Source organism: Chionomys nivalis, chromosome 2, assembly GCF_950005125.1.
Source record: "Chionomys nivalis chromosome 2, mChiNiv1.1, whole genome shotgun sequence".
NCBI classification, from domain to species: domain Eukaryota; kingdom Metazoa; phylum Chordata; class Mammalia; order Rodentia; family Cricetidae; genus Chionomys; species Chionomys nivalis.
The window spans coordinates 66,391,065-66,414,066 of record NC_080087.1 but is presented as its reverse complement, the minus strand read 5'-3'; the positions used below and the strand labels follow the sequence as shown (position 1 = coordinate 66,414,066).

Here is a 23,002-nt window from a genome sequence, read left to right as displayed (position 1 = left end):
TCCTGGAACTACCTCTTGTAGATCAAGCTGACCTTGAATTTAAAAAGATCCACTTGCCTCTGCCTCCTGAGTAGTGGGATTAAAGCTGTGCAGAAACACTACCCAGTCAGCTATACAATTTAAATAGACCTAGAACCCCTAAGTAAACAGAAACAGCCATTATAAGTCTCCCAATTTAAAAAAAAAAGCCCAGAATCATATGGTTTTAGCACAGGATTCTACTATACTTTTAAAGACAAGTTAATACCAATATTCCTCAAATTATTCCACAAAATTGAAATAGAAAAAAGCATTATCCAAATTCTTTCTATGAGGCCACAGTAATCCTGATACCTAAACCACTCAAAGACTCAGTGATGAAAGAGAATTATCATAACAATCTCAGTCATGAACATTGATGCAAAAATACCCAATAAAATACAAATCGAATTCAAGAACACATAAAAAAGTCATCCAGCACAATCAAGAGGACTTTAACCCAGAGATGTTGGGATGGTTCAACATATGAAAATCAGTCAATGTAATACACCATATAAACAAACTGAAAGAAAAAAAATAAATGATCATCTTATTAGATGCTGAAAAAGTCTTTGACCAAATTCAACACTCCTTCACGATAAAGGTCTTGGAGAGATTAGAGATACCAATGATATACCTACACAATAAAAGCGAATTCAGCAAGCCAACTGCCAACATCAAATTAAATGGAGGGAAACTCAAAGCAATTCCACTAAAATCAGGCAGTGGTTAGCCCAGCAACTTACAGAGACACCTATTTCTTTTCAAAATCCAGTGTTTCTGAAACGTCTTCCCCACCTAAAGTTGATATGGCTAACCATGGAATTCCAGATATTTGGCTGTTAATAGTGGGGAACTGTGAGGGTGGGATAAAGGTGGTTCTTAGTGTCACTTCATTTGTAGCATGAATGAAATGATTATCCAGCTTCCCAGGAATACTCTCTGTGATGATAGTTCTGCAACACAATGTAGAAGATGCAGCTGGAATTTCACTTTCACATTTTACTAGTGCCACTTGCATGGAGCATCTGACTATTTTTTAAATTTATCATTTCATTTGACAGAGTGATGCAGATTCTCTTACCTTGTCTACAAGCCCTGATTTTCTGTCTCCTAGTTGATCTATTCCCGTGGTGAGGTTTTTTTTGTTGATTTACTATTGTGATTATTATGTATTGTTCAGTTCTTTTTTCATTTCCATTTGAATTTTCTTTGGTGTTTCAAAATCCTTATTGAATTGAGTTTTCATAGCCTGAATTGTCTTCGCTATTCCAGGACAAGCCATTTGCTTGTGTTTGCTTGTTCTTAATCACTTTCTTTGTTCCTGTCCCCTTTGACATCAGAGGCTTTCTTCGTCTATGTACTTTGACCTCATTGAATATACTTCTGGTGAGTGTGTTGTTTCTCATATTTCATCTACTTTGGACTCCTTAGGGGACACAGCTATGGAAATGGTGTCTTTGGGCAGCAATATTTCATCTTAGTTTGTGTTTGGACTATGGAAGCTGAGCATAAGGATTTGGGGTGGTTTTTCTCTTTTCCTATGAGTTTATAGGCCAGGAACTAAACTCCCAAAATGAGGTATTAGACTGAACAATTTTAATCCGGAATGGTCAAACTCAGGATAAAATGGTGAGGTAGGGGAATGTAGCGTCCTCCTGGACACAATTCTGGTCTAGGCTGGCAGAAAGCATGTACAGAGGCTGCTGCAGAGCGAGACCAGGGCATCCTGAGGCCTGGAGCTGTGTGAAAGGCAGCCTGAGATGCAGGAAGAGAGACCGGTCACAGTGGGGCTGAGACACTCAACCGGAAAGAGCGCTTGGAGGAAGTCATTTGCCATTGGTCAGGTGTAGAGGAAGTGCACGCTGGGCGGGGTTAGAGGAGATACCTGATTGAAGCTGGGAGGGAGGATTGCTGAGGTCGGGTAAGTTATACGGAGGAGCAAAAGACAAAAGTGACGAGTACGCATACCCTGTTGTCGCTCGTGGACCTGCATAGTGGGAAACCGGGTGGTGCAGACCTGGGTGCGGAGGACACGACGGGGTGCCGCGGGGACGCGAAAACTCACGGAGCGGCAGTCGCCGCAGGGCAGCCTGGGAAAGAGGAGCCGCTGGGCTGCGACCCAGGAGGGAAGGACCAGAGCAGCAAACTGTTTCTCTGACGCTCATAAGGAAGCGGCTCTGAAATTCTGCTGTGGATGTCTTACTCGTGGTGTATTTTAGATCATGTGAAATAAGCCTGTTTTTTAAAATCGATCTTCTGATTGCCAAAATATTCTTATAAAAATAATATAGTAAAATATTTGAATTTATCTATTGATAGTTGAAAATGCGGGATTTTTTTTTTTTTTTTTTTTGGTATTGTGGATAAGACAAAGCTCTTGAAATTCACACTCATCATGCAAATTTCCGTGTTAAACCGCTTACCTAGTCAAGAGTGGTACATGTACTTGGGGAATTGACATCCCCGGAGAGGTTTTAGATATTATTCATGAAAGGGATAGTTGTCGATTTGGCTGGTTTCAAGATACATATAATATCTATATCTATCTGTCTATAGATAATTGCGAGGCCCGCAGTTATGATTGTGAACAGTAACATTTAAAAGTAAATGTAAAAGTATAAGTAAAATGTTTTACCTATTATTAATTTTTCATCAGAGATCTATGCACTATGTGATGCAAATAGAGCATTCTGAAAAGTGTCTTTGCCAGACCTTTTGGCACGGGCCTTGAATACCAGAGCTCTAGAGGCACAGGCAGGTGGATCTCAGTAAGTTTGAGGCCAGCTTTGTGTATATGGTTAGCTCTAGGACTTCCATAGCTATATGGTGACAACCTGTCTCAAAAAAGAAAACAATAACAAAAATGGAATGTGTCTTCTTGTCCTGAGTTCTGAATGTTGCTAGTAGAGTCCAGAAAGCAAAGTATGCTGTTTGAGGGTATCAGCTCACACTGTTTCCACAGTTAGAAAAGCCATTGTAAGGCAGATGCTGGTGGCACATGCCCTTAATCCCAGCACTAGGGAGGGAGAGGCAGGTGGAGCTCTTGATTCCATTGCCAGCCTGGTATGCAGAGCAAGTTTAAGGACAGTAATAGCTATACAAAGAAACCCTGTCTTAACCCCCCCCCCCCAAAAAAAAGGAAGGAACAAGCATTATAGGACAATATGTTAAAAAATCATTTTGAATAATTAATATAGTCTTTTGTCTGCTTGGATCAAGAAAAGTACTTTTTCCATGGACACATGACTAAGTTTGTTGTTGTTGCTGTTCTTATATTGCTCTGTCTGACCAAGAACCCACCTTATAGACCAGGCTGAACTAGAACTAACAGATTCAGAATTCCACCCACTTCTTTCTCCCACTAACAGGATAGTTCAAACTGTTGTTTTGTGTTTGTTTTTTTGTGGTCTATTGACAGCCGGTGGTGTGACTGTGGACTTCTTCCAGGAGGAGGGTCAATGCCTGGAGCCTGCTCAGAGGGCTTTGTACTAGGATTGGATGTTGCAGAATTGCAGTAGTATGGTTTCTAAGGGTGAGAATTATCTGCTTGCATCTCCCTTGCTCCTCCTCAGGGCGTCTTGACAAACCAGTCTGCAAGTGTGTGTCCTGTGTGTGAATGAGTCTCACAGAGTAAAGTGAAATCCTTAGAGGAACAAAGACAAATTTTATGAAGTGTTCTCTCGTCTTGTGAGTCCCTTTGGGAGGTGTGAGGCTTCCATCAGTTTTGGCCCATGATTAATTCAGAACCTTATTAGTGTATATATTCACATTCCAGTTGTTTATTCCCATTTCTGCCCTCAGATTTGACTGAGATGTGACTAAAAGTGGGACTCAAGTGACGCTAACTGAAGATGCTTTCTGAATATTCTCGGTATTCTGACACTGCAGGACAATTGGGGAATCACTTGCATAATCATGTTTCATTTTCTCTTTATCTACTGTGTACAGTACTGTGTTAGACATCTATGTACAGCCTGAACAATCTCTTTGTCACTTGCAGGGATCACTGATCACTCAGACCTGCTCACCTGTGGAGAACACAGAACCCTGGAAGATGGAGCAGGAGGAGGCAGTGGTTAAGGATCCAGGTATGGTGGAGGGATTGGTGAAGGGATGGCAAGGTATTCAAGTCAGTGTAGAAGTGGGACATGAAATCAATTTTGTCACATTCTCTTTCACTAGAAATAATTCTGGAGGTTTCCACTGAGAAAAATCTCCTTAGGATTATCTTGTTGTAGGTTGAGGAAGAATTGACATTAGGAGGCAAATAATGTTGTATTTGACGATCATGTGAGTGATGCTGTCCTTACTCCATTCACATTACTGATCATGCCATCATACCAATATTAATTGGTTTTCATGTCTGTGATTGTAATGTATTACAAAATGATCAAAATTACGACTTCTAGATTTATTCCCTTTTTTCAGAATCTTGAAACTTTTTGGTATTCTATCACATTCTTTACCTTTTGGTGTTAATTTCTCTGTTGCTGAAAATGATGCCAACAGAGTTTTGTTAAGAATCAGGAAGTATATTTACAGACTGTTGAACTCCGTCTGTGCTCTCTTCCCATGGATATCTGCCACTGTCTGTTGTCATGACAATTCCAAGTGGTTTCCATTGCTGTAGTTGTAATATACTGTGAGATCACTTCTAAGTTTGATCTTTTGGGTATTTTTACAGCTTTTCTCTTCCTTGGCACTTTCAGGATTACTTTCTGTAAAATATGCAATAGCATTGTTATAGGAATTGCTTGGCGACTGAGAGAAGGCAGACTTCCTTGTCTTTTTGTGTTGGTAAAGAACGTGAGGCAATGTGCCAGTTTTCACCTGTTTTATGTATTCTCCTTTTTGTCTGCTGTTGATGTCTGCATTCTGGGTTTTGTGACATGCACCCATGTTGATCAAAGAACTTTCTAATGGTTCATTTTAACACGATTTTGAGTTGTTTTAAACAGACATAATTCACTTTATTTTTCCTGTGTTAAAAACATTACGTGGTGGACCTGGCTTCTCTGAATCTCTGAGACTGTGGTGTGGATTTTCACATGTTGGACAGTGAATTTCTGATAAGGAGACTTGGGGAGCACAGTCTTTTTCCAGAGGTTGGGGGTCAGGTAGATGCAGGTCTTAGAGATGGGATCAAAGATGGAGTTGGCAAAGTTGTTCGGGGTGGCAGTATAACTCCTGGCCAGTGTATAGCAATCATCAGTACCAGCCATCATCAGTAGCTTTTTGGGCCTAAGAGCAGAGATTGCCAGTGCCTCTGGGGGCAGTGATGAGAGGTACCATCACAGAGCCACAGAGCCCTGTCACTTTTTTATAGAATGGTGTGGGACTTGCCAGTCTTGTTCCCCTAGTACCTGTCCATATAGGGGCAATGGAAAGCTTGGCCAAGATGATGAGCCCTGGAATGCCAGTGACTGTCTTTATGGAGTACTTAACACCAGGACCAGCATGACTATTATAGTCCCCAATAGTGACAAAAACTTTGAACCTGTTCCACTAGCCAGCCCATCTGCTTCTGCACTGACATGATTTTTTGAACCTCATCCTTTATTGATGTGCTCAGGATAAAGTCAGATCTTTTAATGGGCAATGAGAACAGATCTTCATGGACTTGATCTTTGTGTCCTTAACCAGACAGCCTGGGTTGGTGACTGGTATCCACTCCTTGTCTTCAGCTTTTGCCTTGATTTTTCTGTCACTATTTTACTTATGATCATCAGTCTTCCTTACTGCTGCCCTTATTTATGACATTAAAAAAATTCCTTATCTTAGATCTTTAGATATGAAATAAATCTTTGGTTAGACATGTAATAAATCTTTGGTGGAAAGTATGTTTTAATTTCAGCTGTCATATCTCTTTTTTGAATGCTATATAGTCTTTTTACATCATTTATTTGAATAATATACATTTACATTTCAAGAAATTAGTGAAATACATTATAGTTTAGGAACTCGAGAATGTGGACACTAAATAGAGAATTGGAACTTCTTCATATTTAATTTACATTATTTATGACCTACAATATAGAACTTTTTAATATGTACTTTAAGTAAATTGGCCATTTCAACTGCTGTTGAGCATGGTGTGTTCAATCCATTTGTTTATTTACTAGTCAGTCATATTATCATTTGCTTTCTTTGTAATTTTTTTTAAATATTTATTTATTTATTATGTATACAATATTCTGTCTGTGTGTATGTCTGCAGGCCAGAAGAGGGCACCAGATCTCATTATAGATGGTTGTGAGCCACCATGTGGTTGCTGGGAATTGAACTCAGGACCTTTGGAAGAGTAGGCAATGCTCTTAACCACTGAGCCATCTCTCCAGCCCTCTTTGTAATTTTTTTGATTCTGGGTTTTTATCCATTGTAGTATAAATATGTAGCTAATAAACATATCTGCTGTGTAGGCTGTCTCTTCAAACTTTAATTATTACAATTTCCCTGGATGTTTTTAATATTACATAATACTATTTGTCAGTTCCTGCTCTTGTTTAAAAGTTTGCCCCTTTGTGTTGCTCTGCAGAATTCACTGTTTCAGATCATACATGAAGGCTCTGATTTCTTGCATGGTAGGAGAGATTTGAACTCAGGTCCTTGTTTCTATATGCAGATAGATAACTTTTCCCAATACCTCTGTTTAAAGAGGCCATCTAGTCTGCTACATGTATTTGTGGTACTTTGGTGACATTGACAGGATCATCGCTTTGGCCATTTTCTGGAACTACTGCTCTAATACATTGAAATGTGTGTCTTCTCCACTCCCATAATGCTGTTGGTTATGTGGCTCTATGTAATGTCATCTGGAATCACAGGTGGCTAGCTCCAGCATTGTAAAATTATCTTGGGGCTGCTCTGTACCCAGGGAATTTGTGCATCAATACGAATTTTAGGTTTCTCTAACTATTTCTGTGTTTGACTAGGGTTGAAGACGTTTAAATGTCCTGAAGTTTGAGCTGATCATATAAACCACTTCCAGAAATACTGAGAATTTCATTATTATGTCTAGTTATCATCTTTAGTTTTTTCAGCAAAGTTTTCAAATTGGGACCTTTCATCTGTTTTGTAAGTTAATTCTAGGAGTTCTCTCTCTCTCTCACTAATTATTTAGCACTCATTTTTATTTTGGTTCGTATATTTTATGTATACAAGTGTTTGCTACGTGTGTACTGTATCATGTGCATCCTAGAATTGTAGTTATGGAGAGATGGGAGCTATTGTGTGGGGTCTGGGATTTGAACCTGGTTCTCTGCAAGAACAACAGGCGCTTGTAACCATTGAGCCTTCTTTCTAGCCCTCTATTAAGTCTAATTATGTGAGTAGTGATAATAGAGAATTTTTTAATCTAAATGATACAAAATCTTCCCTTTATTGTTGTTTTTTAAATTTTTAAAAAAACAATCATTTTATTTTACATACCAATTCCAGTTCCCTCTCCCTCTCCTCCTGCTCCTCCCACTTTCCTCCCATCCCACGCCCATCTACTCCTCAGAGAGTTTGAGGCCTCCCATGCTGAGTCAACAAAGTCTGTCACATCATTTGAGGCAGGACCAAGACCCTTCCCCCTGTATCTAGGTTGAGCCAGGTATCCCTCCATAGGGAATGGGCTCCAAAAAATTAGGTCATACACTAGGGATGAATCCTGGTTCCACTGCCAGTGGCCCCGTAAACTGTCCAAGCCTGTCACCCACATCCATAGGGCCGAATTCAATCCTGTGCAGGTTCCCCAGCTGTCAGTCTGGAGTCAGTAAACTCCTATTAGCTTGGGTCAGCTGTTTCTGTGGGTTTCTCCATCATGGTCTTGACCCCTTTGCTCATATTATCACTCCTCCCTCTCTACGACTGGACTCCAGGAGCTTGGCTCATTGCTTACCTGTGGGTCTATGCATCTGCTTCCTTCAGTTACTGGATGAAGATTCGGTGATACACAGGCATTTATTATTCATTAGTAACTTTTCCTTTCATTGTTGCTGTATGTTTGTGTGTATTCCTAAACATAAAAATAGAACCTACTCAGTCTGTGTTTTTAGGGATGTTTTGGTATTGGATAACTCTTCTCTGGGGGAGACTATTTCTCCAGCTCTCAGAATTCCTTCGTGTTTAACTAGGGTTGAGGCCTAGTGAGCTTTCTCTTTCCATGTTAGCATGTCTCTTGGTGTTGTTCTTGTTCTGCTCATGTTCAGGCAGCCATGTTTGTATAAGTTCATGCATGTAGCTTCTCTGACTTTTCTAAGAGACACAATCTCACAGCAAACACCCTTTTCGTCTGGCTCTTAAAACATTCCCACCCCACTTTCTCAGTGATCCCTGAGCCTGAGGTGCAGGAATTGTGTTGGTTACGTGTCAGTGGGGAGTGAACAGCACAAGTCTCCATTTTGCCTGACTGTTTGTCCTTGTGTTGCATAACAAACTTTCACTGATGAAGAGTGAGGACTACATTTATCTGTGGGAATAAGGATAACCTGGCAGAGGTGGTGCACACCTTTAATCCCAGCTAGAGCAGAGGCAGGCTGATCCTGAGTTCAAGGCCAGCATGGTCTACAGAATGAGTTCCAGGACTAACTCCATAGCTACTGAGAAATACTGTCAATAATAATAATAATAAAATAATAATAAAAATAAATATTTAGAAAGAAATTAGTGGTTATGCTGATTTGGTAAAATTGTGGGGTTGTAGTTCTCCTCCAAGATCCTTGGCTCCCCTGGCACTAGTGAAATTAGCTAGGTTTCCAGCAGGCATGATTTCTCCCTTGTTGAGAGGGTCTTAAGTGTAATTAGAAGCTGTTGTTTACCACCAAGGTATGTGTATTACTTGTGCATCCTTGGGGTTATCGTGTAGTGTGGTTCTTAGGTGTCACAGCTGAGGAGGACTGTTGGTTGGCTCTCTACTTTGAAAGCTTGCGTGTTGCTATCTGGTACCATGAAAGCTAATCCCTGGGAAGTAAGTTTTAAGGTGAGTTCCATCTCACATCCTTTGGGTTCTATGTCTGAAGTGCCTGACTTCTTCAGTAATAAGGGAATCACCTTCTACCTCAGGGAGGTAACCATGATAACAGCAAGAGCTGTGAATAAAAACTTCAAAACAGGCTTCTCATGCCTTGTGGGGTGGTTTTGTTAGAAAAAATCTTAAGGGAGCATTATCAGCCTAGATGGGAAATTTTTGTTTACACTATGAATGTATATGCCTGAACAGACTTATATTTATTATAGTCATTTTTGGTAGGTGGACAATACTGTTATGCCTTATGACTTTTTCCAAAATCTTACTGTTATTTTAACCTCCTTCTAATTTGTTAATATCTGTCCCTTCACCATAATTAAATCCATTTTTCCATTTCCCTCTTTAGATCACTTGTTTCCTACTACTCTCCCAACCCCCACAGTTTTTATTTATTTTTTTTTTTTTACTGCATTCTACAGGTTATACTCACATCTGAAGATGTGGACTTAGGAGCTGCCTATGGGAAAGATCATGCTATTTCTGCCTTTCTTTGTCTGGGTTACTCCATTCAGTCTGATCTTATCTAGGCTCATCCATTTACCTGCAAAGCTCATGCTTTCAATTTTCTTTATCTCTGAACAATATTCCAAAGGTCATGTGTATAATGTTTCCATTTTTCAGTGGAAGGACATTTAGGTTGTCTCCCTTTTGTAGCTACTGTGAGTAGAGCAGCAGCAAAAATGGGTGAGCAAATATCTGTGGAGTAGCATGTCAAGTCCTTGAGCATATGCCAAGGAGTGGTACAGCCGGATCATGTGCTAGATTTCTTTAACTTTTTCAGGATTCTCCATATTGGTTTACATAGTGGCTAGATTTTTTTTGTTTGTTTTTAGGGTTTTTCTTCCCTATGGTTTTGTTTTTTATGTTGTTGTTGCTTGGATTATATTGGGAGTGATTTTCTTTCTATTTTCTGAGAATTAGTGATTTGCTATCTTACCCATGGATGATTACTTTCCGGTTCTGTATTTATCTATTCTTCACATGAAAGTTATTTCCCATGTTCTCATGGATAATTCATCTGACTCTCCTGTATATGTTTTGCCTCTATTATCTACAGTGTTGCTTTGGTAAAATGAGCTGTGTTAATTCGTGACTGTCTTAAAATGCACTCATGTCTCCATCAATTTTGAGGTAGAATTTTTCTTTGTGCAGCAATCTTGTTGATGGTGATTTTCTGTTCAAGCTGCAAAAGTTGTTCCATGTTTTCCTGGCTTTGGAATTATTGACCAGACACCTGGTAGAATTCTGTTGTTTGGGTCTTTTCATATGGTTTGACATTCTTCTCTTACAGCTTTTATTATTAATTTTTTTTTTTTTTTTTTTTTTTTTTTTTTTTTTGGTTTTTCGAGACAGGGTTTCTCTGTGGTTTTGGAGTCTGTCCTGGAACTAGCTCTTGTAGACCAGGCTGGTCTCGAACTCACAGAGATCCGCCTGCCTCTGCCTCCCGAGTGCTGGGATTAAAGGCGTGCGCCACCACCGCCCGGCTTTTATTATTAATTTTTGCTTTTTCTTTTTGATCCCTTAATATGAAAGGTCAGCAAGCCATCTATTCATTGTTCCTGAAAGAGAAACTCACAGAAGATAAACTGAAAGAAATGGCTGATTCTCCAGTTAATCTGTTCCAGGTTAGTGGTCATGTCCCCTGTTCTTGGTAGAAATGTTATAGCATGGGACATTGAAAGCTTTTAATATTCTGCTGCTGATTTTTTTTAACTTTATTATGAAAAACATTGTGAACAAACAAAATTACATGCTGAAATTTACCAGGCTCAAAGACTTTACACCTCAATGTGTTTTTATACAGTTAGAGTAATTATCAGGAACAGAAGCTCTGGAGCCTCACATGGGATTTTATAGTTTCAATATTCAGTATATTTTGATCTATTTATCTACCATCAAATACCAAAAAAACTTGTGACATTAGAAAAACACTTAGCTTTATATCTTCTTCCCTAACTGATTTTGATTATCTGCTTTCAGTCTTAGATCAACACTGGTATTTTACCTTTCTTGTTCTCTTTTCTCCATATTCTACTCTGCCCACGTGCATGTTGTTCCCAAATACACATATTAATGGCTAGATTCTACATATGAAGGAAAACATGATTTCTTTTTTCTAATACTATATGATGTCACTCTAAACATGAGTCCATGTTTTCCTGCAAATTTTTATTATACATTTCAGCTGACTAGTATTACCATTTTCACCATCCATTCATCCGTGGATAGACAATTAGGTTGATTACAATTCTTTGGTATTGTGCATACAGCATTGACCATGGGTGTGAATATCTCTATAGTGGGATGTGAAGCTGGGACTTAAGTTAGTTCTATCTTTAATTTGTTAATAACCTTCAAACTGATTTTATTTGAGTGTGCTAATTTGCACCACCCTCCCACCCACACCAACAATGAATAAAACTTCCTATTGATGTGAACTAGGATAAATATGTCTTCTCTAAAAGAAAGGAAATCAACCCAAGGGTTGAATTGTTCTTTACCTAGGTTCAGTGTGTTGTAAAGAAGGTGCTAGCATCTAAAGTCCTTCAAACTGGCTCACACAAGAAAGGGATTACATATGAAATTGTTCAATCTGTGTCACAGCTGGAGTCATGTCTGTTATTTTAAATTTTTAAACAGTTTTGTGATACAGCTCAAGCTAACTCCTTTTCTTCTGCCTCATTGCTCTTGCTTACCCAGAAACAAAATTTACAGAAAAGACAGATGTTCTCTGCAGATGGAGTGCATTTCTCTCCAGAGTAGAAGTGCCAGAGTCCATCAGATAATAAACTCTTGAGGTCGTACCATCTGGTGGTCATCTGGTGGTCATTCTCTCATTGGGTTTGGGCTTGGTACTCAGTTAATTACACTCTCTGCTCCTCCTCTCTAACATTTGTTGTGAGATTAGTTGATGACAGCCATTCTGCCTGGAGTGAAGCAGTATTTCAAAGTAATTTTTGTTTACTTTTCTCTGGTGGCAGTTTAGCGACCCTAGGATCATTTGTGTTCCTGTCTTTGAAAAAATGTCTATTCAATTTGTTTCCCCGTTTTTTGAATGGAAGTTTTTTGTCTGTGGCATTTAATTTTTGTAATTCTTGGTAAAATCTATATAGGAGCCCCTATTTAAAGTGTTGCTGGTATAGATTCTCTCCATTCTGTGGGGTGTCTTTTGTGCTCTGCTGGTTGTTTTCATTGATAAACAGAAACTCTTTATTTTCATGTAGTTCCAGCTGTTGATACTTGGCTTAGTTCCTGTACCCTTGGTGTTCTTCCTAATTTATAAGTCCTTGTCCATCTGAATATCCTGATTTGTATTCGCTGTTTTCTAGGATTCTTTGTGTCTGGTTTTAAATTAGGTTTTTGGTCATTTTGAATGGATTTTTGTACAGTGTGAAAGACCAAGAATCTAATTATACTCTCCTGCTGGTTCTAGTTTTGCAAGCACCATTTGTTGGAAAGACCATATTTTTCTAATGTATCTTTTCCTTCTTTGCCAAATATTAAATGGGCATGGATTAATGGTTTTCCGGGTTCTTGATCCCATTCTGTTATCCTCCTGTCTATGTTTATTCCCATACCAGACTCTCTTTATGACTATAACTATACAATAGTTATAATTCTATACTTCCACATCTCCTGTAGCACTTACCTCTATTCTGCTCTCTCCAGATTGGGGGAGGGGAGTGGTGGCAAATATCCCACATACACTTATGACATGTAATTTTGAAGACATTTCCACGTAACACATGACCAAAAATAATATTGATGCCCAACTGCTATAGAGGATAGGCTGTATCCTTATAGATTACTGATTCGGGGTTTATGTGTCATGTAGGCTCTATTTGTGGGATGCATCTGATTTCCTTGAATCATGGTTTTAAAAATGCATATCGAAACACATGGACAAGTTGGAACAACATTTTAGAAATATGTGGAATTAAGAGACTTATATCTTGGATCTTAATACTAAGTAATACTTGATTCCTAATACTAAACATTTAAACACACTATAGGGTGCTGAACATGACAGGTGTATGTATGAAATTGTTGTTCTTTATGTATATTCAGATGCTAGTCTACTTTATGTCTCTTTGGTGTTTAATATCACAACAGTGATGATGTGTACTAGCATAGTGGGGTATTGCTGTGACAGACCCTGTTTTGGGAGGGATTGTAGAACTTTTGAACTTTGGACTAGAAGAACCATTTTGAGTGTTAGGAGCTCTATGGGATATTCTTTAGGAGCTTAGATGTTAATAATGTTAAGAGCCAGTACAAGCAGTAGGGATAAATCCTGGTCTCACTGCCAGTGGCCCCACAGTCTGCCCAGCCACACAACTATCATCTGCATTCAGAGGGCCTACTTTGGTCCTATGCTGGTTCCCTTGCTGTCAGTCTGGAGTTGGTGGACTCCCAGTAGCGCAGGTAAGCTATTTCAGTGAGCCATCATGGTCTTGACTTCTTTGCTCTTGACCAAGATTTATCCCTACTGCTTGTACTGACTTTTTGGAACCCATTCTCTTTGGGGGACACCTTGCTTAGCCTAGATATAGTGGGGAGTACCTTGGTCCTGCCTCAAAGCAATGTGCTAGACTTTATGACTTTCCATGGGAAGCCTTTACCCTCTCTGAGGCTTGGATGTGGGGTGGGGAGGGAGTGGCAACTGGGATTGGTGTGTAAAATGAGAAAAGAGTTTTTTTTTTTAAATAATTAATTTAAAAAAAAAGAATGTTAAGAGCAGTACAGAAGATAGAGGCCAAGCTTTTGAAATTTCAAAGGGAAGTTTAAAAGCTCTATCAGGGTCTTTGTTATTTTGAATTAAGATCCTGTGGTTCTGGTTAGCTGGGACTGGGAAATCAACTGTGATTAACAAGATAACAGAACTACTAAAGCAAAATTTTGCTTTGCTGGGATACTTGGTGCTGGTCAGCTGGAGCTGAGAAATTACTAGTGGTTAAGAAAAGACCAGAGTCACTGAGGTAAAATCTTCTAGGAAGTGTTTCCTGGGAATACAGAGTGTTCCAGAGGCAGCCATGGTTGTATCTCATTCTGGCAGCAAGACTTAGTAATGTCTAAGCATCACCCAGGGAGTTTTGAAGGCCTGAAGGGGTCATGGAGAGCAGCTGAGGCTTGGCACTATGAGAGGCCAGGAAAGGCCATTGGTTAAGGTGCACCCTCAGTGGCAGTTGAAGGCCCAGGACTGAAAAGGGTCATGCAGAGAAGTTGAAGCTTGGCTCCATGAAGAAAGTCTATGAGAGGCTTTTGGTAAACGTGCAGCCCAGTTGCAGCAAGGGACCTCAGCATTTTGGAGATGCCAGTATCATGGGAAGACTACTGACAATAGCAACAGTGGAGAGGAGTCAGCCAGTACCTAGAAGATAAACTGTGTGTGCTTCAGAGAGTAGAGTCAGAGAAGTGTACAATTCTTTTGGAGGACTCCAGAAGATCATGACTGGATCCCAGATATTAGACAGTTGAAAGTTTGTTTTGCTTTGATTGTGGCTGTGCCCTTATTTTTCCCTCTTGAAATAAGAAAGTATTTTCCTGAAGCCCACAGTTGAGAGACTTGAATTTTAAAAGACTTTGGATTTTTAAAGAGATTGGCTATTTTAAAAGAACTGATTTTTTAAATTTTTTATTTGTTTGTTTATTTATTTTGATTTCTCAAGATAGGGCTTCTCTGTATAACAGTCCTAGCTGTCCTAGAACTAGCTCTTGTACACCAGGCTGGCCTCGAACTCACAGAGATCCATCCACCTGCCTCTGCCTCCCAAGTGCTGGCATTAAAGGCGTGTGCTACCGCTGCCCAACAGGAACTGAAATTTTAATGTGTTCGAATTTGTAAAGACTATGGGACTTTTAAAGTTATTAAATATCATGCAAATGAATAAGAAAAGAAGGGTTGTGGATTACCAGTGATGTCTTTTTGTGTTTATTGATAAGGGGTCGTTTGTACTGTCTGGTTTTATGTCTCAACTTGACACAAGCTAGAGTCATCAGAGAGGAAGGAGACTCATCTGAGGAGGTCCCTCCTGGAGATCCAGCTGTAAGGCATTTTGTCATTTAGTGATCAGTAGGGGAGGGCCTAGACCATGGTGGGTGGTGCCATCCCTGGGCTTGTGATCCTAGATTCTATAAGAAGGTAGCCTATGCGGGCCAGGGGAAGCAAACCAGTAAGCAGCTCCCTTCCACGGCCTCTGCATCAGTTCCTGCCTCCAGAATCCTGCCCTATTTGCGTTCCCATCCTTACTTCCTTCAGTGATGCACAGCAATGCTGAAGTATAAGCCAGATAAACCCTTTCGTCTTCAACTTGCTTTTTGTCACAGTAGCAGGAACCCTAACTAAGACAGTCCTAAACATTACTAACCTAAAATGCTGTTAGACAATACAGCTAAGTACGAAGAAGAATACGCTGAAAACTACAAAATTCAGCCACAGCAGTGCAAATTTTTCTCTTTAGCCCTTGTTTGAGCTATATTGTATTTGCAAAGCACTGAAAAGTGACTATAGTCATAGAATTTAATGTATTCATTTGCTGACAGGAAGTCTGTGTTACTTCTGAATGCCTTGACAGTGTACTACACTCACATGTATATTAAACATTACTTAATGTGTTTTTTGAACTTCTATCAGTTTTTCGTAACTCATTGCAAGAGAAAATCTTCGAAACTTCTGAAATTGTTATTTGCCTAAGTCAGCTTCGTATTTTTAGAAAATTTTGGATTATATCAAATGTGGCTTGTAGCATGAATTCTAATTGGTCTTAATAATAAGTACCCAGAGTCAGATATTATGGGTGAAAGCTAAAAGATCAAAGAAGTAGAGCAGCCAGCCACTAATTCTTACCTCTATGAAATCCTCAGACCGAATGGGGTGTCCTATCTCTACAAGTCCTCAGACTGAATTCCGTCTCTCTGAAACCTCAAATGGAATCCTGAGCTGTTTCCTCCTGTCTCCTCCTGCCTTATATTCCTCTCTGCCCAGCCATATCATTTCCCATCTCCACCTCCCTAGTGCTAGAATTAATGGTGTGAGCCACTACCACTTGGCTCTATTTCTCCGTTAGACTGATTTAATCTTAGCCCAGGGTGGCCTTGAACTCACGGAGATTTGTCTGCCTCTGTCTCCTGAGTACAAGGATTAAAGATGTGTGCCACCACTGCCTGGTGTCTATAGCTAACTAGTGTAGCTAGTTCTGCACTCTGACTATATAGTTAATCAAAAATTTTGCCTTCTCTTTCTACCCCTTTGCTTTTTAATGGTATGGCATTGGACTTAGAGTCTATCTATACAAATGAATTGTGCATGTTGCAATGGAATCAATTAAGGCACAAGAACAGACAGGATGATTCAGTTTTAGTATTTCAGCATGAACTTCAGACACATTTAAAAGTGCATTTCTTCCTCACAAATTATCCTTCTGAGATCTTGTGCAGCATAACACAGCATCCATAACAGATAGATAACCATGTCCTATTGTGGGACCCCTGGGGATTGTTTTGCCTTTTATTAATATCAAATCTGTACACAGTGATTACAAGACAGAAGGAGGAATTACAAGAACAGAATCTTGGTTGCCTAACCAGCTGCTCCACCAATTGTGCTGGGGAACCAGCTCTCCTCCTCTGTACCATTACCAAAGGGCAAAGGGGAAGCTCCAAGCTGTAGCTCTGCTAGCTGCCACATCATCCAAGAGAGAGTGAGGACCTTCGCCTTCAGTTCTTATCCAATCACCTACCCCCAAAGAAGACCACACCCATTGGGCCAAGCTGCTGCAGTACAACTGTTTGTCAGATCAAATTCCTACATTGCCCCCTTTTAGTCTAAAATAAAAATGAAGGTTCTGATCCTAACATAATAAAAGCTATATTCAATAAGCAATTATCAAGTAAGAAAAACGTCTTAGGTATCCAGATTGTAGGTAAAGGGCAGTCTTTATAGAAATCACTCTAGTAGTTGTTCTTTCCTAAAGAATCTTAAGTTTATACCTAATATATCTTTAGCTAAGATTCATGAGGGTTGGAACTGTAACTATCTAGTCTATAACCCTATCAAAGACCTAAGAAGGAAAACAGTATTACCTGAGAAAACAGGAAGTACAAACAAGCAAATTCCAAAAATAACTGGCTGCCTGGATAGTTGCCCAAGGTTTTTCTGTAACATTGGAGCATGTAACATTGGCTTATAGACCTACAATATATGACACCATTTTCAGAAGCAGGAAAATTTGAAGGGCTGTCCTACCCTGACTTGAAAAAGTTTGGTAGTCACTTGTCCTTGTGTCCTGCTTATCTGGATTGGGCAGTATACTTAATGTCAGCAGTCAAGGCAAGGACAGGTTTTTTTTTTTTTTTTTTTTTTTTTTTTTTTTTTTTTTTTTTTTTTTTTTTTTTTCCCAATAGACCAGATTTGCCAAGAAGAACAAACTTCATGTGGAATACCTTCTCTGCCTATCATCCTCACAGAAGTAGGTCAGTGCTTACAGGAATAGTCATGTCTCACGTCAAAAGAATTCTAAGTTATTAAAATATTAAATGCCATATTCTGTAGGTCTTTGAAGTGTTTGAAGATTACCTATTTGGATACTATATCTATTTGGAATGTATCTCTGCACCTAGAAGACCTAACTAACATGACTATAAATTTGACAAACATGGGTGACTATTAACCTGTAATTCTTTTTAACCTATTTATAATCTAAGGACTGGAGCTTCATAATATAAAAATAAACAAGCTGTAAAAGTAATACCTCATCAAAAATAGAAACACATGTACAATATAAGGACAATAATCTTAAAATTGTGACAGTATAAAAAAAATCTTAACCAGAGTAGAAATGTAGTGTACTATGACAGAAATACCCTTAAATTTCAATAATATGTAAAAATATCCTAAACAGAAGCAGAAATATATATACAGTATAACAAAAGTAGTCTTACATTTGTATCAATATACAAAGGTATCTTAAACATAAGTAGGGACATATATACAATAATAACAAAAGTAATTTTGAATTTGTATCAATATATACAAAATATAAACAGGAATAAAAAATATACATTTTAACAAAAATAACTTTGAATTTGTATCAGTATATAAGAATCCATACCAATAAAAATTATTTAAAACTAAGGGTTGCTTTTTTAGTTTAAAGTAGATTTTATAATCTACCTTATTATCCTATCATATTTATCCTTTTTTTATTCCAAATAAGATCAACAAGATAATCTCTGTTGTTACACCCCAGCCCTATAGCAGCTTATTACCAACCCCCTACAGATGGCAATTATCTGTAACCCAGAGTGAAAACAAAACCACCCACTCCACCTATTGGGAAAAGGGGTCATCATGTTCTTCAAATTACTTCCTGTTGTCTGGGGGAGATGATGTTAGGCATGGGAACCTATAGTCAGTCTCTGAGTAGTAGGTAAAGCTTATCTGAAGTTGTAGCTTGAGTGGTGTAAGAGGGTGGACACCTTTGAATTGTCCTGAGTAGTTAGTAGCCCAGAGTTGATCTCTGAGTGGTGTTTATTGTCTCAATGGCTTTGTTGGAATCCTTTTATTAGTATCAAATCCATGTACAATGATTGCAAGACAGAAGGAGGAGGAATCCAGGTTGCATCACCAGCTGCTCCTCTGATCCAGCTGGGAAAACAGCTCTCTGTTGTTGTGCCATAACCTCGTTATCAAAGGTTAAAGGGGAAGCTCCAAAGTGGAACTTTGCCAGCTCCCACACCATCCAAGAGGGTGTGTGACCCTCAACTTCAGTTCTTATCCTGTCACCTACACCCAAACCGCCCCAATACAGTTGACTGTCGGATTCCCACAATAGTGTCCAGACTTTAATTGTGTTGTATATTGCTTGTGAGACTATTGTGTCATCCTGTTTTCACAATGTTAGAAAACCCATTATAGAATGTGACTATATTAGAAATCTTTTTTTTTTTTTTTTTTTTTTTTTTTGGTTTTTTGAGACAGGGTTTCTCTGTGGTTTTGGAGCCTGTCCTGGAACTAGCTCTTGTAGACCAGGCTGGTCACGAACTCACAGAGATCCGCCTGCCTCTGCCTCCCAAGTGCTGGGATTAAAGGCGTGCGCCACCACCGCCTGGCTCTTAGAAATCATTTTTTAATAATTGTCTTTACTCTCTATTTCCTGAATTTCCTTAAGTCTCCTTATGTCCAGGAAAGCACTCTCTGTCCAGTAGAAACACAAACTGTACTTTGTGTTTTAGGGTCTGTTAACACTCTGGGATGTAGCTCTGGACTTCTCCCAGGAGGAGTGGGAATGCCTGGACTCTGCTCAGAGGACTTTGTACATTGATGTGATGTTGGAGAATTACAGCAACCTGGTCTATGTGGGTGAGAACATTTTGCTTGTAGAATTCCTAACTCAGGCTTTGTATGTACTTACTTTATAGGTTGTGAACTCTCTGTTAGGCTTTCTTGAAAACAACAGGAGACTAGGGAATGCTTGGTAATAGAAAAGATCTTTATCTGGGATTTGTTTTTTGTTTTTTTCTATTTCTTCTCCATTTTAAAGGTGTCATACACCCTTCATTTCAGTTCTAGGAGGCATTCAGAAACTCAGTAGCATATAATATTTCCACTCACATCTTAAAGCCCGATGTCTGCATTACATTTGACATTGTTTTAGTTGCAAGAAAAATTCAAGATATACAAACTGAAAAATTTCCCTACATATGCTGAAGATTCTGACAGTAAATACCAATTGGGAAATGGTTCCTGTATATCGCTACTGTGTTCTCTTCATGTACTGGCCACAGTACTGTGTTAAACACCTGTATTCTTTCTAAAAGTTCTAGCATGTTTCATGGGTTGCCTCACAGAACATGTATGCAAGGTAGGCCTGGTCAGCCTTCTGGAAAAAATCAGATTACTCTGGCATGTGGAGAGAAGAGAATAGCAGTGACTAGGGTAAGCTACTGAGTGAGCAGAACAACAGCAATGACTTCAAGTGAAAGAGTAAGAAAGAACTGAGAATGCTTTTGCAATATTCAATTCCACTGGAAAAGTATTCCTGATAATTGAACTTAGTATATATAGTGTCCTAGATGCATCCTACCTATTGTAATTGTTAGAAGATGTGTCTTATTACACCTGAATTATGGTGACTTAATACTAGTACAAAATACAATTTTATTTGATGATAGTAGATTGGAATAATTTTATAAAATTCTACATCTAATGTGAGTCCATGAATTAGGATTATTCTGTAATTGCCTTCCTTGCATGTATGTCAGTCATGGATAGAAATAAGCCCTGGCTTCCCAAATGATCTAGAGCAGTGAGTGGCTCTCAACTTTGGTATCGTAACAACCCATTAATAGAGTTCCTTGTGTTTTGTTGACTCCCTACCATAAAATTATTTTTCTTACTAATGCTTGACTAATTTTGCTACTAAGCAATGTCTTAGTTTCTAAGACCATCGGAAATAATGTATTTTCAGACAGTCATGACCCACAGGTTGAGCACTGCAGATCTAGGAACTATATTATCTGGCAGAATACTTGCTTTGCATATATTACTTTTGAAGAATCTAGTGTGCTTTTTAGGAAAAAAATAAACCCTTTGATGCTTTTCAATAAGCTGTTAAAAGGGATTGGGTATTCTGAACTGTAATCTTTAGCTATACATTAATAGGTAAACACTGTGAATTTAGGATTGGAATAAACTCCACTTCATCAGTTTCTGAGAAAAAATACTTAAAAATAGAGACATATATTCTAAATATAATCAGTCAGTAAGCTCTAGCCTAAAGCAAATTACTGATTCCTCAATTACCTGTTTCAGCTTCCTTGAAGGCTATCACTCTGTATTTGTGAGAATCCATAAATTACAGTGATGAAGAAAGTTGACTACTAGGAACTCTAAATTGTTGCTGGTTCACTTATCTTAAGAGAACATAGGAAGACAATCATTTATCAAGTGTTTAATCTTGGAATAAGCCCTAATAATCTGAACTGTACTTATTTTCAGAGAACTATTGCATATGTGATCCTGGTCATCACCATGTGAAGAATGAAAAGCAGTGTTGTCAGTGTAATGAGCTTGGCAAAGTGCTTCATGTTGAAACTACAGAAAACTCGAATAACTGCAGATGCAGTAATCATAGGGATGACTCTATTGACTCGTCAAACCCAGATAGACATGAAAGCATGCAAACTGGAGAAGAACCTTGCAAATCTAAAGACTGTGAGAGATCTTTATATATGTGTCCCAACATTACTCAAGATCAGAGAGTCCACAATGCAAAGAAAGAGCACAGGCTGGGAAAATATGATGAATCTTTTGCATCTGCATATAGTCTTTTGCAACAACCAATCTGTATTGGAGAAAAACCACACCAATGTGACAAATGTGGGAAATACTTTAGTACTGCCTCAAGCCTCACTGAACATCAGAGAATTCATACTGGAGAGAAGCCTTACAAATGTCAGGAATGTAACAAATCCTTTACTGTGAAGTCAACTCTTACAAAGCATCAAAGAATTCATACCGGAGAGAAACCCTACAAGTGCAACGTTTGCGAAAAATCCTTTACTCAGTACTCAAGTCTTAAAACTCATCAAAGACTCCATACTGGAGAGAAGCCGTACAGATGCAATGACTGTGACAGATCCTTTACCCACTATTCATCATTTAGAAGACATCAGAAAACTCATTCTCTAGAGGAATTGTACAGATGTAAAGAGTGTGGTAAGTCCTTTCTTGAATCATCACATCTTAAAAGGCATTACAGAATCCATACTGGTGAGAAGCCTTACAAATGTGAGGTATGTGACAAATCTTTTAATATGTCCTCAAATCTTAGAAATCATCAGAAAATTCATACCGGAGAGAAACTTTACAAATGTAGGCAATGTAGCAAATCCTTTAGCCTGGACTCATATCTTAGAATACATCAGAGAATTCATACTGGAGAGAGACCTTACAGATGCAGAGAATGTGGAAAATCATTTCATCAGTTGTCAGCACTTAAACGCCATCAGAAAATGCATACTGGAGAGAAACCTTACAAATGTACAGAATGTGGCAAATCCTTTATCCAGGACTCACATCTTAGAACACATCAGAGAGTTCATACTGAAGAGAGACCTTACAGATGTACGGAATGTGACAAATCTTTTACTGAGTGCTCAACTCTTAGACAACATCAAAAAATTCATACTGGAGAGAAACCTTACAAATGTATGGAATGTGACAAATCCTTTTCCCGTAACTCACATCTTAAAAAACATCAGAAACTTCATGCTGGACAAAGATCATACAAATGCAAAGAATGTGGCATGTCCTTTATTCAGATTTTGAATCTTAGAAGACACCAAAAAATTCACTCTGTTGAGAAAAATACCATTGCAAATAATGTGACATAGCATTATCTGGAATTCACAGCAATAGAAACAAAGATAAGAAACTTGTGAATGCCTTAAATCTTAACAAATTTCACAGGATTTATATGAAAATAAAATTCTACAAAGTAACTGGAAAAGGTTTTGTTGTTTTGCTTTGGTTTTTACTCCCCCCCCCTTTGGTGTGTGTGTGTGTGTGTGTGTGATTGCACTATATGTGAATATTTCTGTGCACTACATATACCTGGTGCCTGGAGAGGTCAGAAATAGTCATCAGATTTCCCTAAAGGTGGATTTAAAAAAAAATGTGAGCTGTTATGCATGTTTGGAATTGAACAAGGGTCCTCTGGAAGAGTAGCCAGTGTTCTTAACCACTAATCCATATCTCCAGCCCCTTCCAAAAGCTGCACTAAAAACATCGTGTTCAACATCTAATGATTCATAGTAACAGTGGGTGTGGTGGCACAGACCTTTAATCTCAGCCCTCAGGAGGCAAAACCAGGAGGATCTCTGTGAGTTGAGGCTATCCTGGTCTACATAGTGAGTTCACAGACAGCCAGAACTACATGAACACTGTCGGAACAACAAAATATCATGGGG

At 38.8% G+C, this 23,002-nt stretch overlaps 1 protein-coding gene across 3 annotated transcripts; it reads left to right on the top strand.

Annotated features, from left to right (window-relative positions):
- Nucleotides 1–1,891: 1,891 nt before the first annotated feature.
- LOC130870402 (zinc finger protein 54-like) lies at nucleotides 1,892–22,519 on the top strand. 3 transcript variants are annotated; one of them, XM_057763123.1, is made up of 6 exons: nucleotides 1,892–1,942; nucleotides 3,440–3,553; nucleotides 4,022–4,109; nucleotides 10,565–10,656; nucleotides 19,265–19,391; nucleotides 21,030–22,519. In XM_057763123.1, exons 3-6 carry the CDS (start codon nucleotides 4,076–4,078, stop codon nucleotides 22,424–22,426), a joined length of 1,650 nt encoding a protein of 549 aa, XP_057619106.1. In that variant the 5' UTR covers nucleotides 1,892–1,942; nucleotides 3,440–3,553; nucleotides 4,022–4,075; the 3' UTR covers nucleotides 22,427–22,519. The 3 variants fall into 3 exon arrangements, with proteins under 3 accessions (XP_057619106.1, XP_057619108.1, XP_057619107.1); XM_057763124.1 differs by lacking the exon at nucleotides 3,440–3,553 and having other exon boundaries at nucleotides 1,893–1,942; XM_057763125.1 differs by lacking the exons at nucleotides 10,565–10,656; nucleotides 19,265–19,391.
- Nucleotides 22,520–23,002: the final 483 nt, after the last annotated feature.